Raw genomic sequence first — 12,448 nt, 5'->3', positions numbered from 1 at the left:
CATTTGAGGAAAAAAAAAACACTTAAAGTAATACTATGTAACATTTCTACCTTAAAATAACAGCTTGAAAAAAATTGTGCGGCTAGAATGAGTTTTAATATTACGATTGGCCTGTCTCCTATGCCCTTCGGGGGTCTGAGTTGGAAAAACTGCGCTATGTAACTTTGCTGGACCGGCCCGGTAGCGGCCCTGTAGCGGCCCGGGAGCTGAGCGGAAGTACTTCGACTTGCTTTCTTGCACACCTACCGCAAAAACAAATAGACCCCTCTCACGCTCCCAGGTACATTTGATTACTCTTACCTTCTCGGTCGACATAGCTTGCACCTTCTGACTCCTCGCCGGTTCGTCAACAAACGTGAAACGTGAAAGCGAAAGGGTGTTGTATTTACGACAGTGTAACCGTACATTACCTCCAAGCCTGTAGGGGGAGCTCCATAGTGGGCTTTTTGAGAAGTTACATTGTATTGCTTTAAGTTTGGTCTTGTTTCGCATTAAAGTCACTTAGTCCTTTCATGCTTTGACCAGGTCAGTTGATGCAGCGTTTGCCTCTTTTGGCATTAGGTATGCATGAAGTCTGATCCTCCAGTCCTCACCATGTGTGCCTCAAAACAAAATGGCATCTACAACCTCCACTCTCTTCTTCCTCCTCACCCTCTGAGCAGCGCCCTTCTATGTGTCTTTTTCTGCAGTAACATTCGCTGCGAAAGATATATAAAAATGTTACACACTGCAACTTAAAACGTTCTTTAGTTTAAAGAACGTTGAGGAGTACATTCTGACACATCCCCAACAGCTTCGGGATGGAAGGGGGACCCCGGCCGCGCTTGTGCTGAGCTACGCCCCTGTCGAAAAGTCGTAAATCGACTATAAACAGAGAGAGCAACGTTTACACACGTTATCACGGTAAATGGATGTTACTCATCACCAGCTAATGCACATGCTGACCCCCCTGTGTGATTCACAGCTCTGTGGCACATGTTAAGAGAAACTCCCCCGGGGGAGTGCTGTCGTCAGCGGCCAGCTCCTAGCAGCAGCCCCCTGATGTGGGATCTACCCCGGAGGCTCCGCAGTCCAACTGTCGACGAGCTGAGAGGAGGACTCAGTCCGAGCCAGACTCTCTCTCTCCGAAGATGTGAAGATAAACACCGCGTTACAGCGCCGCGACCCAACACTAGCTCCTCCACGCGTTTCAGCCGAGGGGAAAAGGCTTTTTTTTCTTTCTTTTTTCATCTTTTTTTTTAAGTAAATGCAATTTGCAGCAGCTCTACCCTCGCGCTTCTCCTTTTTTCCTTTTTTAATTTTTCGCATTTATGAGCGATCGCTATGGCAGTTCGGTCCACATCCGGGCCACAATGCTTTGACTCCATTATTGTCTAAAACTGGCGGAGAGGTTAATAAACCTTCTTATTTTTGATATCTAGCATCCCATTTTTTTTTTTTTTTTTACTGCGCGCAGTGAAGGCTTGGATCAAAGAGGAGATGTCTAACCAAGGAGTTCGGCGGAATGGCCCCGTGAAGCTGCGATTAACAGGTAGCTTGCAACGCTTTAAATTCCCAAATATATTCCCACACACTAGCGAGGAAGGCTGGGTGTATTTGCTGGACGAGAACAGTCCCCGTGGGCCATGGAGTTGGCTTATCGCCTGCTCTTTCTACCCTCATTTCAACCGTTTATTTCACCCCCAAGAGCCACAATGTCATTTTCATGTGGGCTGTTTTAACTGTGTTGCCTTGTGTGGGAAAACGGACACGGCTGAGCACGAGATAACGCTGAATTCTGATATTATTATTCTTGGAAATAGTCTGAGCCTTGTGACTGTCGCCAGTTTCCACCACCAGCCATAACACGGGTCCCGGAGTAGGGCAGTAACGTGCGGTGCAGTGGCGTTTGCTCGCCTTTGCATTTCGGTTCTGGGCTTAACGAAACCGAAAAAAAGCGAGATGTCACTTTACATTTAGAGCTAACGTCTTCAAATACGAGTGTCTGCAGGACGAGAGTGCAGCACGGCTGTGGTGGTCTTCTGATACACAGTTAAAGTTGGCTAGCTGACGTTAGCCTAGCCAGAGCGCTATTAGCCGTAATAAAGCCTCTATGTCGACTGAACGAGCCTCTGAGGTGACAGGCTGCTCCACAGGTCACAGCAGTCTCCGAAGGCCACCGAACGGTGAGCAATGTCCCATAAGTGTCTACAGACGGACGGACAGACAGTCCCCCATTTGTTGTGAAAGCGGGTCAGCGTTAAAACTGGTTCACTACGGTATGAGAGCAGCAGTCCCGCGTGAACCAGCGGCCGAAACCCTTAAATGTGTTTGTTCTAGAGAAAGCAGTTTTTGTCGTAAAGCGGCGTGACGCTGTGCAGGTCTGTGCGGACACCTTTCAGCCTCCCGCTGGCCCTCAGCTGTTTGCTTTGTGCCTTTTCAAACCCAAGCGGCAGGGGGGGGGGGGGGGGTTTACACGAGAGCGCCGCGGTGTTTTGACTGGGAGAGAGGGGTCAGACAGCTGCCCCCTTTTTGATGTACGTCCAGGGTCTGACCTGAATTCGGTTCAAGGGCTGTCTCATTCCAGCAGGAGAAGCCAAATTAAATATTTAAGCTGGTGCTCTTTCTGTTAGGAGCAAGTGGAGACAACAAGCAGGGGGGGGGGGGGGGTTCATGAGGTGGATTTTAATGAAGCAAGATGCGTGACGGCCAAGGACAACAGGCTTTCAGCACCGTGTTTATGGTAGTTCAGCGTTGATGCAAGAGTTTTTTTTTTTCCACAAGTTCTGGGTACTCAGCATTTGTAGTGTTATGTCTACCCTGTAGGATTGAAATTGAGCATTTTAACATTTGTTTTCCACCAGAACAGATGTTTTGTAATAGTTTAATTAAGTGAAAGGTTTGTGCCACAGACTCTTGTAAATGTTGAAACTTTACTTTCTTAGTCTCTCAGTGATGTCGCCACCATATTTCCCCCTATTCACCGTTTTTGTGTTGAGATCAGGAGGAGTCTGTGCGGCCTGGGATGGACGGGCAGTAGTCTCCGGGTGGAATCCTAACAATGTGAAAAATGGCGAGAGCGAGACCTCACAGACCACCTCTCCTCTTGATGCAGAGCGACCCTACACACTCCCAAGTATTGATCGCTGCCTCTGCTGTTAAGCTTTGCTTTCCCTCACGGTTGTGTAATGTCACTTGATGTCATCCACGCGGTCAGCGGCGAAGCTCATTCAGCCCCACCTGCTGTTTTGCGTGGACAACAGGGCGCTCTCCAGAAAGTCGGGTCAAGACCCCCGCTTGTAGCCGAGAAACGTCGCCGCACGCTGTCTTAACTTGTTCCTTTGACACATGCCGGGCTGCTAGGTTTGTAGAAAAACGTCACTGCATTGTCATAGCTGCACTTGCGGTCGGCTCGGATCTTTTGAGACCCATCTGCCCCATTAATGTCCTTCCAGTCAGGTTTTGTGTGAGGGGGGTTGCTACATTTAAAGAGGCCTGTAGCTGTTTGCGTTGTAGGCGTCCGTCATTTCTGACATCCCCTCTGTTCCATTTGAACCAGATGTTGCAGATGTTTGCTTGCTACTAAACTGGAAAAGGATCGCAAGCGAGCTGCTAAAACCAACACTCGGGGTGAGAATTGCCCGTTGACGGCCTGAGAAAAGGTTTCCATTATGTTTTACAGCTGATCACTCCTATATTAGGTCACACACACACACACAGACGCAGCTAATGGTATGACACGCGCAATCCGCCGAGGGCTGAATTACCCCATGAAAGCACGGCTCATTGCTTTGTGTCATCATTCATAAATTCTGTCATGCACACATAGCTGCCGGTGTAATTCGGACCACTTTCCATGCAGCCATAAATGTGATGACACACGGCTGAACGCAAAGCCACAGAGCCTCTTCTAATGTGATTAAGGCTCTGCGGGAAGGAGAACACGTCCCTCCAGCCTTTCACAAATGTCGAGTCATAAGCTGCCTCTATAGCCGAAATGTGATCCGACTCGTGAAATGGCAGATGGTCAAAATCAGATGCGGCAGGGAGAAATGAAAAGTCGCCCGTCCCCGGCATACTGTGTCAGCCAGAATAATGAACAAACTGATGTTTGTTTGATTTTCTGGTCAGGTTCAGATTCTTGACGTTTATTGCCATTTTGTCTTTGCTCGGAGGTTTATATGCGACTTGTCAAGCATATGGTTTGCTCATCTGAATTCTTTGGCGTGTCGCAGACCAGCGAAGAGAGCTATCTCAGTGGGATTCCCTAGAATTCTCCATTCGCTTTCCCACCTCTTCCTTTCTGAGTCACTCCTGTTCTTTCCGAGCTGTAAGACTCTTCCCTCTCAGACCAAAGCATATTTCACTCCCACCCGTACCGACTGAGCTTCCTCTGCACTCTGATTCCCATTTCAAGTGATGCATTCTGTGGTTCTTTTTTTTTTTTTTTTTTTTTTGTCTTTTCGTTTCATTGGATTCCAGATGATTAGCAGCTGATGGTGCTGCAGCTGTTTCTCGATATAGAAGTACCAGCACTTTTATTTATTTTTTATTCATCTCCCTGTAAAACCCTTATGAAATATCCTTGCTTTTTCTTTCTTTTTTTCTCCCGAAAGATGACTGACAGCTGAATGGACACAGATGCTGCTGGAGAAGAAAGCAGACTTGTTTTAACGATGCAACAAAGGCCCCTGGGGTTTCACACTGCACCACTGTGTGGCTTTGAGTGAAAGGTTTAGGTCTCTCCCTTTTTAGTGCGAGTCCTCGCTTTTTCTGTGCCGCTCCGTCTGACTGTAGTCTTCCAAATGGGGGGTCTTTGGGTGTCTGTTGGTTAATTGAAGGAGAAATCCCTGCAGCGGGGCACAGATGGGGCTGTGGAGGCGCAGGACCTGATGATCAAGAAAGTTTGGTGCATTCATGTGGTCTCAGTCAGAGCCTTTTCTTTTCTTTTTTTTCTTTTTTTTTACAGAGTGGCTGTATGGAAGTGATTTGGGTTCATCTGGGTGTTCAGACAGGATACATTGTAAATACACAGTGATTAGTTGCATGTGGTGAACTCCACTGGCCCGTCATAAACATGCATTTCGAGAAAGCATTTCCACATTTTGCTTTGACAGGTTGTGAAAGTAAACAAAGTAATAGCGGCAAAAGACGAGAGGGGAGTGAAAAAAAAAAAAAAAAGAGAACCAAACAAGGGTGGGGGAATCAAAACGGGAATGTAACGAGCAATTATGGCGCATGATTTGTAAACATTTTCCTTCCCCCCGCTGAGAGCCTCCCATAATTTTAGATTGTTCCATCAATTAATTGACTGGCTGGAGTTGGCTTTCCTGTTGGTTCAGCTGCTCTTCAGCGAGGACAAAGCCTTCTGCGGTTGCTCTACCCTCAACCGCCGCCAACAACGGCTCAGAGGAGACCAGATGTAGCAGAGAGAGACGGAGAGCGGGCAGCTTCTCAGAGAGGAAGTGCTCCCCAGACCCGAACACTTGTCCAAACGTCACCCCTGACAGGTGGGAAGCAGAATAGTCCAGAATCCCCCTTTTGAGGTTCCCCTACAATAATAAAGGAAAGAATCCTAGTCGTATTACTCAGCAGGGCTCATAAGTCTTGTGTGTTTATGGCTGGATGGCTTACAGCTTTATCCTGTCACTGTATACAGCAGTTTGCCATGGGTTCAATGAGTGGGCAGCATGTGTGGTTTGGGGGGGGGGGGGGGGGCTGGTTCTTCCTGCTGAGCAGAGCATCAACACTTTATAATGGCGGCTTTGTCATATTAATTTAAAACCCGGTAATAATTTCCTGTCTCCTCAGGTCCGGTTTCATTTTGTGTCTGAAAGAAAAGAAAACCACCTACAGCGGTTATGTTCCAACCAGGGCTGCTTGTATCCTTGAGGGATACTTTTTTCAGTTGCTACTGCGGTTCATACAACATTTGTAAATAATTTATCAGCTCGTGGCTACAATGAATAAAGTATTCAAATGTAAGCCCAATTCCACAATCGCTTTGTGGTGTAAAATATAAATGGAAAAAACAACGCGATGGTTTGCAAATCTAATAAACTGTTATTTTACTCCCAACGAAACACAAAAAACATCAAATGTCAAATTTGACTATTTCATGAAAAATACTTGTACATATCTTTAATTTGGTGGCAGCGACATGTCTCAAAAAGTTGGGACAGCAAAAGTCTGGAATAGGAAATGGTATTAAGAAACATCTGTATTAACATTTTTAACTAATTTGGTTCATGTGCAAAGTGTCAGTAACATGACCTGGTATAAAAAGAGCACCTTAGAGAGGCAGAGTCTCTCAGAGGTAAAGCACACACTGCATGTATTACAACAACATGGCTTCGCACCAGAAGAGTCCGAGTGCTGGCAGGCCAGACTTTTCACCAACATTTGGTGCATCGTGAAACACAAAATACGCCGAAATGGAACGGCGTTCCTCTCCCGAAGGTCCAGCAGCTGCTGTCCTCAGTTCCCACATGTTTGCAGACTGCTGTTAAAAGAAGAGGCGATGCTACACTGTGGTGAACATGGCCCTGTCCCAACAGCAATGAGACATTTTGCTGCCATCAAATTCAATATGAGCGAATAGTTCTCATGAAATAGCAAATTGACTCACTTTTAACGTTTGATATGTTTTCTACGTTCTGTTGTCAATAAAATATTGTCAGTGGCTTTGGGAGTATGTAATTGCACGCCCTTAATGACTTCCCTCTTTGCAGTCAAAGCGACTGTTGCTCCTCATTTATGAGCTCCCTACGTACTCATAGAGCCAGAGTTGCATCCAGTAACTTCTGTTTTCAGTCTCCATTGTTTGAAGTACACAAACAAACTCACCACAAGGACATAGAAACTCCAGCACATGCTCACAACTGCCAGGGTCACTTTTGTGTGCTTTGGCTCAGGCTCTGCATTGATCTAATACAGCATGAATGCATCATTAAGCATTAAGCATTAATGGAGTTCTTGACGCTGGTTTGCGTTTCAGGAATCTGATTGGCTGTGTTGTGAGCGGCATTTTATCTACCTTTCTACAAATGACCTCAGCTCCACGCCACACTTATTGCATTAAAGGTAGGGTAGGAGATCCTGGATTTTGAGTCCAGCGAAGCTGCATTTTGAAAATACACCGGTAAAAAGTCCCAACCCTTTCCTTCACTTTCCCCCCGAAGGCACGCCTCTAGAGTACATGAACGGGCTCGAGCACGAAGGTGCACGAGCGCTGTTCTGACAGCAAGCATCGATCGTTGCCGTATTTAGTATTTAGTTTATGCTAACTATACGTTTAATAATGCTAGGTGCTAGCCAAGCTGGCTCTAGTTTAGCTTCCTGCCAAGCTTCGTTCACGGAGCAGGGTACGCGCACAGGGGGAAGGAGGGGGGAGGGGGAGGGAGGAGCAGATTGCAGTTTGATAGACGGCATCAGAATCCAATCATTGTGAACGGTCCGTTCACAATGATTGGATACTGTTTTTCCTAGATTGTACGTTCTAGAGGCCACTAACACTTTTCATATTTGTGTCAAAACTTTTAATTAATTGGTTGCAATGGGGGTGTGAAGAGTATTTCAAGCAATATGTAAAAAAATGTTCCATAAAAAGATCCCCTACCCTGCCTTTAAGTCTTTCACAATGAGTCTAAGTGATTGCTCGGAGCGGCTCTGTATGATTGACCATCCTCGGAGTGCAAACAGCATTCAGGTCCATTGCCTGGCTGGGCAGCAAGGATGTGCAAAAAAAAAAAAAAAACCTTTAATGGACCTGGAATGGACCTGCATTTTGTATGAACGGCAAGTGCAAGCATTTGGCCGGCATCCACATCTCCTGTGAAGGACAAGGGTTCAACACACATCACTAATCATGCATCATACTTGCCTCCGCAGTCAAGCTCATGTGGTATCCTCCACATTTCTTTTGTACTCGCTGGGCGGCAAATCTTCCTTTGACCTATTTAATATAAGAGAGATGTGCCTCTCGTTCAATATATCATTCTGCACCTTTACACCCTGCAAGTGGACAGGGATGATCGTCGCTTTTATTTTAGTGCTTTATGTAGTCAGTGTGCATAAAGAGTTTAAATGTCCACTCCAGTAGCAGTAAGATAAGTTTGGGTCTTATTCATCTCCATCACAGGAAAAGGGTGCATACAGTGGGAACGTCTCTCTTGCCTTGGAGGAGTGCTGATCCTCCTGTGCGGTTTAGAAAAGACCGTCATCAAAGGCCTTCTCTGTTAACCTGGCTGTGGTGGTTAATGGGTCAGAATTGGATTAGTGGCAAGTGTAAGGGAGGGGTTTTCCAGTGAGAACTAAACTGATTCTTTCCCGCAGGCCCCTCTCTCATCATTTCTGCTCAACTGTCGACATGCCACACTCCCCCACCACCCCTCCCAACCCAAGCCTAATGCCTGCTACTATTTCTCCTCTATTACACAAACTAGTGAAGGTAGAAAACTCTACTTGGGGGGTGCATGCATGCTCAATGTCCACCGATGATACAGTTTGACTTTAAATGACCGTAGCTGTCTGCAGTGCTGGTTATTTTCCAAAAGAGGTTCCCTTGGCATCGCGTTTTCCACAATGGCTATTTTTACACAGGCTCTGAAGCCCTGAATGATTTTCTGGACATGTTCTGGAGCGGCTGCATGTGTGAATGCAGTTGTCGAGTGGATTCGATCCTGCCAGCTACCTGGCAAGAAGTTTGGAAAGTGACTGACCAAGACATGTGAATACTGTCGCTGATCCTCCAGAGGATTTTATGTGTTGATAAAGATGGCTGCTTCATGTTCTTTTCTGCTGACCCTTGTGTTGATCCCTACTCGCTCGACGCTACTGGCGACATTTCCAAATACAGGGGGCCTTTCTGCGGTATGAATTTACAGGGGGCCTCCTCCCCCATTTTTGACAAACCGGTGGACTTTTTGCATCAGGATGCCCCTTTCGGCGTATTTTCCAGCTGTCAAGTGCATGTGTGAACTGCAACTGCAGAGAAACTCCGAACAGTTCTCAGATTAACAGAATCTTCTGACATTGCCGCTCACTGCGTACGACTTACAAAGATTCAAAGGGCAACTCCTCGGATTTGATTCATAAGCCTATATATTTCCAAGTCTTCTGGGTTAACTGAGATAAAGTGGAAATTTTGAGTGATACATTTGCTGGTCACCCCGCCTATAGGCTCTGGTTTTGAGTGTGTGGAGCAGTCTGTAAGGAAAGGCCTCTCTTGACACATTCCACTTTTGATTTGTGATTGAAACTGTGCTGAGCTTGTTACCTCCTTCATTTATTTGTTGGGATGTCTGTGTTTATTTTCTGATCTCTCCAATGTGCCCAGGTGAGATCCATCTGCAAGTTTGCTCAATGTCTCATTAGCTCTGATAAACATCGGAGCATGCAAGGGTCATTTCACTTTCCCCAGGAACAGTGGAGTAGGCAGGGTGGCCACAGCATTCCGGCCCAGCTGCCTGATGGAGGTGGGTAACCTGAGATTTAATTCTTGAACGTGCCGGCTCTGCTTTAAACCTGGATGGCCTTGGGTCGATGCGATTAACTCGGACTAACCTCAGACGGGGGGGTGTCGCAAGTCTCCACATGCACCGGCTGAAGGGGAGTCTTGTGCAAAAGCCACAAGACGCCAACAGCTGACTGGAGACGTCTGTCCGTGCCTCTGAGCTGGCGTTTGAGCCGAAAACGGGATCAGAAGAGAGATGTTTATATTAACACCAGATCACATTTCATACGGCATCGCTGTTGAAGCTGAACAAATACACCACAGGATTGCTGCGTCGTTTAAAAAAAGAAGAAGAAAACGACTGAGAAACCGATATATTTTTGCTCTCTAACAAGCTTTCCTTTCATTTTAAAGAAATAAGTCCAGAGGCTCATAGTCGGTCGTGTGCTTTCAGTTTCTCTTTGAGATTGATATAATGTGTAACTGTCTGGTTCGTAAGAGCTTTGGTTTACTTGGCTGGAAGTCTCTTGTAAAACTAATCTCCAGGTCAGACCAAAACTGGGAGCGTCTGATGATTCAGCTCTCGGGCTGACACTGCAGACGCTGTAGTCGGTCAAATAAAAAAACTATGCCAAAATATTTTGGAAAAAAGTGTGGTTGATGAATATTCTTTCACTCACAAAGAGGCAGAGCACTCGATGTGCAAATTCACCTCCCAGAGCTAAAAGATAAAGAAGTCTTTTAGAGATCACGGCTTCTTGACACATATCCCGTAGCCACTCTAAACATGACTCTCAGCACATTGTAAAAGCTGTTTATTGCATGCACCTGCACACAACAGCCTTCGATTATGGCCTTTTGATCATGGGAAAGCTTTATTATGGTGGTTAATGTTGACGATTAGTATCGGTAGAAACTTCACATCACAGAGGAGGACGGAGGAAGGAGGAGGACGCACTGGTTGATTGCTTTGCAGCGGGATCGTCCGTGATGTTCTGATTCCTAAACGGTCCTCTTAGTCCAACACATTCATTGGCAAGGTAGACGGTACAAAAGGGGAAAAATATGGCTGTGCAGTCATGATGTAACACAACTCCCAGATGAAGTTGTGAAATCATTCTTAGAAGCTGAAAGCTCCCGAAGAAATTTGGAGGGAGCAGTATTTCTGGCAGTCGGCACAGAAATGTGGTGGTCCTCAACCTCTGTTAAACAGGTTGGTACTATTTGCCCCCCCCCCCCCCCCCCCAAAAAAACCCAACCCGACTCACTTCAATGCAGCTTGATCCGGGCTTCTCTTCTACTCTTCTCCATTACATCAGGGAGGGCGAAGAAGCCAAGAAGCTAGGAAAGCCATGCAGCCACCCAAAACAGCTCGGGTCCCGGCCAGCAGTGCTGTAAGAAGCCCGAGCTGGGCCTCTGCTCCTCTCGCTGTTTTGACTTCTCACTTAGCGGTGATGGCACTGTGGAAGACGTTGCTCGCCTGGACGACTCTCTGTCAGGCACATTGTATCGCACAGAGTGGAAAGACGGAGTGATGTACTATGCAGCGGTAACAGGAATGCCACTGAAAATCCCCATTGTGGCATAGTTTTTCCACTATTTGGAGGTGAGAATGGGGAGGACTCTCCAGTTATGCAATTCCAGTGGGCTGTATCACGAAGGGAAAAGGTGACGTGAGATGGATGAAATGTTCTCCCACCAAGAATGTTGCCAGCCTCTCTCCGCTCGCATGTGTTGTCGAACAAGTTTTTGCAGGAGTTTGAGTTCTCTGTGCGTCTCAGTCAGTGGGTTTGTTACTACTGTGCATCTTCGCATCGGCACCCTCTCTTTGTGTGGTTAGAATGCGGTCTTAGTTAAACATCGGCGACTCCCACAGGTCCTTTCAGTCGATAAGACCATATCATGCTCAAGTATCAAAACACTTTGATTATTTTTCGGTTGTTTTGACTGACCGACTCACATAAGCAACTACTCATGATCTAATGAGATTATGCTAAATCAGGACTTGGCAGAGTGCCCTTTCGGAGGTTGTGATCGCTGTCACTGATATAGTATTGTGGTCAATGCGGGTAGAGTGTTCGTACTCGTAGGAAATTTGAAATATGCTATTGTTAGAACCCTTAGTAGGCATTAGCTGCTACTGGCACCTAAAATATATCCAAAACAAAGCTGAACTTCCTCCCCCCCGATTGTTTATCTCGGCTGGCTGCCTAAACGAGAACCATTGAATAGTCACAGGGATTTATTGGTGCATCATTTTCAAGCCAAAGCATTTCATCCTCTTTTTTTTTTCACACCACCTGGCAGAACAGGTCCCGGTTTCCTGTTGGAGCTTCTCGACGTCACCCAAGATCTCTCATCTGTGGCTTTTCCAGTAAGCGCTGAGAGTGTGATGCATAAAGATATTTGGTTTCATTTCCTTTTATCCTTTTGTGAACAGAACGTATCATGTCCTCTGCCCTTTTTTTCCCTCTAACTGTATCATATTTTTACGCTTCTGGTCACAGAGATTTGATGCAGATGTCCCTTGACATCCATTCCTCCCGCAACAGGAGTGGGATTCTAAGTCTTCTGTGTTTTTGTGGTATTTATTAGTCACGGGGATTATGAGTTTCTTCATTACTTATCACCACCAGTTCTTTCCCCTCCTCACACGCTAGAGAAAATGAAGCATGTCTTTGAATGACTATAATTTTTCAAACTTGGAAAAGATTTGATCAGGGTTTTTTTCTCTTCTTTTTTTTCCCTGAGTGCTCCTTTCTGTTTTCTTCTCAGTAAAAATGATGCACTGGGAGATTCTGTTACCATTTTTCCTTTCTGATTCTCTAAGACTTGGAAATTTGCAGGTCTGTACATGTATTAAAAGACTTTCCTGGCAGTTAGTTGGTTCCATGATCACTCCAATATCAGTGACTCCAATATCTGAATTATGTGACCAGGAGAAGCCTTCCCAGATTTGCATATTACATAAGTGGATTCGCTAAGATATTCAAACACAGCCAAAGCTGAAATGTT

General features: G+C 46.0%; 1 protein-coding gene across 1 annotated transcript in view; it reads left to right on the top strand.

Annotated features, from left to right (window-relative positions):
* Nucleotides 1-987: 987 nt before the first annotated feature.
* Nucleotides 988-12,448, top strand: part of smurf2 (SMAD specific E3 ubiquitin protein ligase 2) — a 46,571-nt gene continuing 35,110 nt past the window's right edge. Inside the window, exon 1 of the mRNA XM_075453737.1 lies at nt 988-1,531. Coding sequence (XP_075309852.1) covers nt 1,480-1,531 — 52 coding nt within the window. The 5' untranslated portion in view covers nt 988-1,479. The remainder of the gene's footprint in view (nt 1,532-12,448) is intronic.

Source organism: Odontesthes bonariensis, chromosome 21, assembly GCF_027942865.1.
Source record: "Odontesthes bonariensis isolate fOdoBon6 chromosome 21, fOdoBon6.hap1, whole genome shotgun sequence".
NCBI classification, from domain to species: domain Eukaryota; kingdom Metazoa; phylum Chordata; class Actinopteri; order Atheriniformes; family Atherinopsidae; genus Odontesthes; species Odontesthes bonariensis.
The sequence above is the reverse complement of the archived record's forward strand: the minus strand, read 5'-3'. Positions and strand labels throughout refer to the sequence as shown.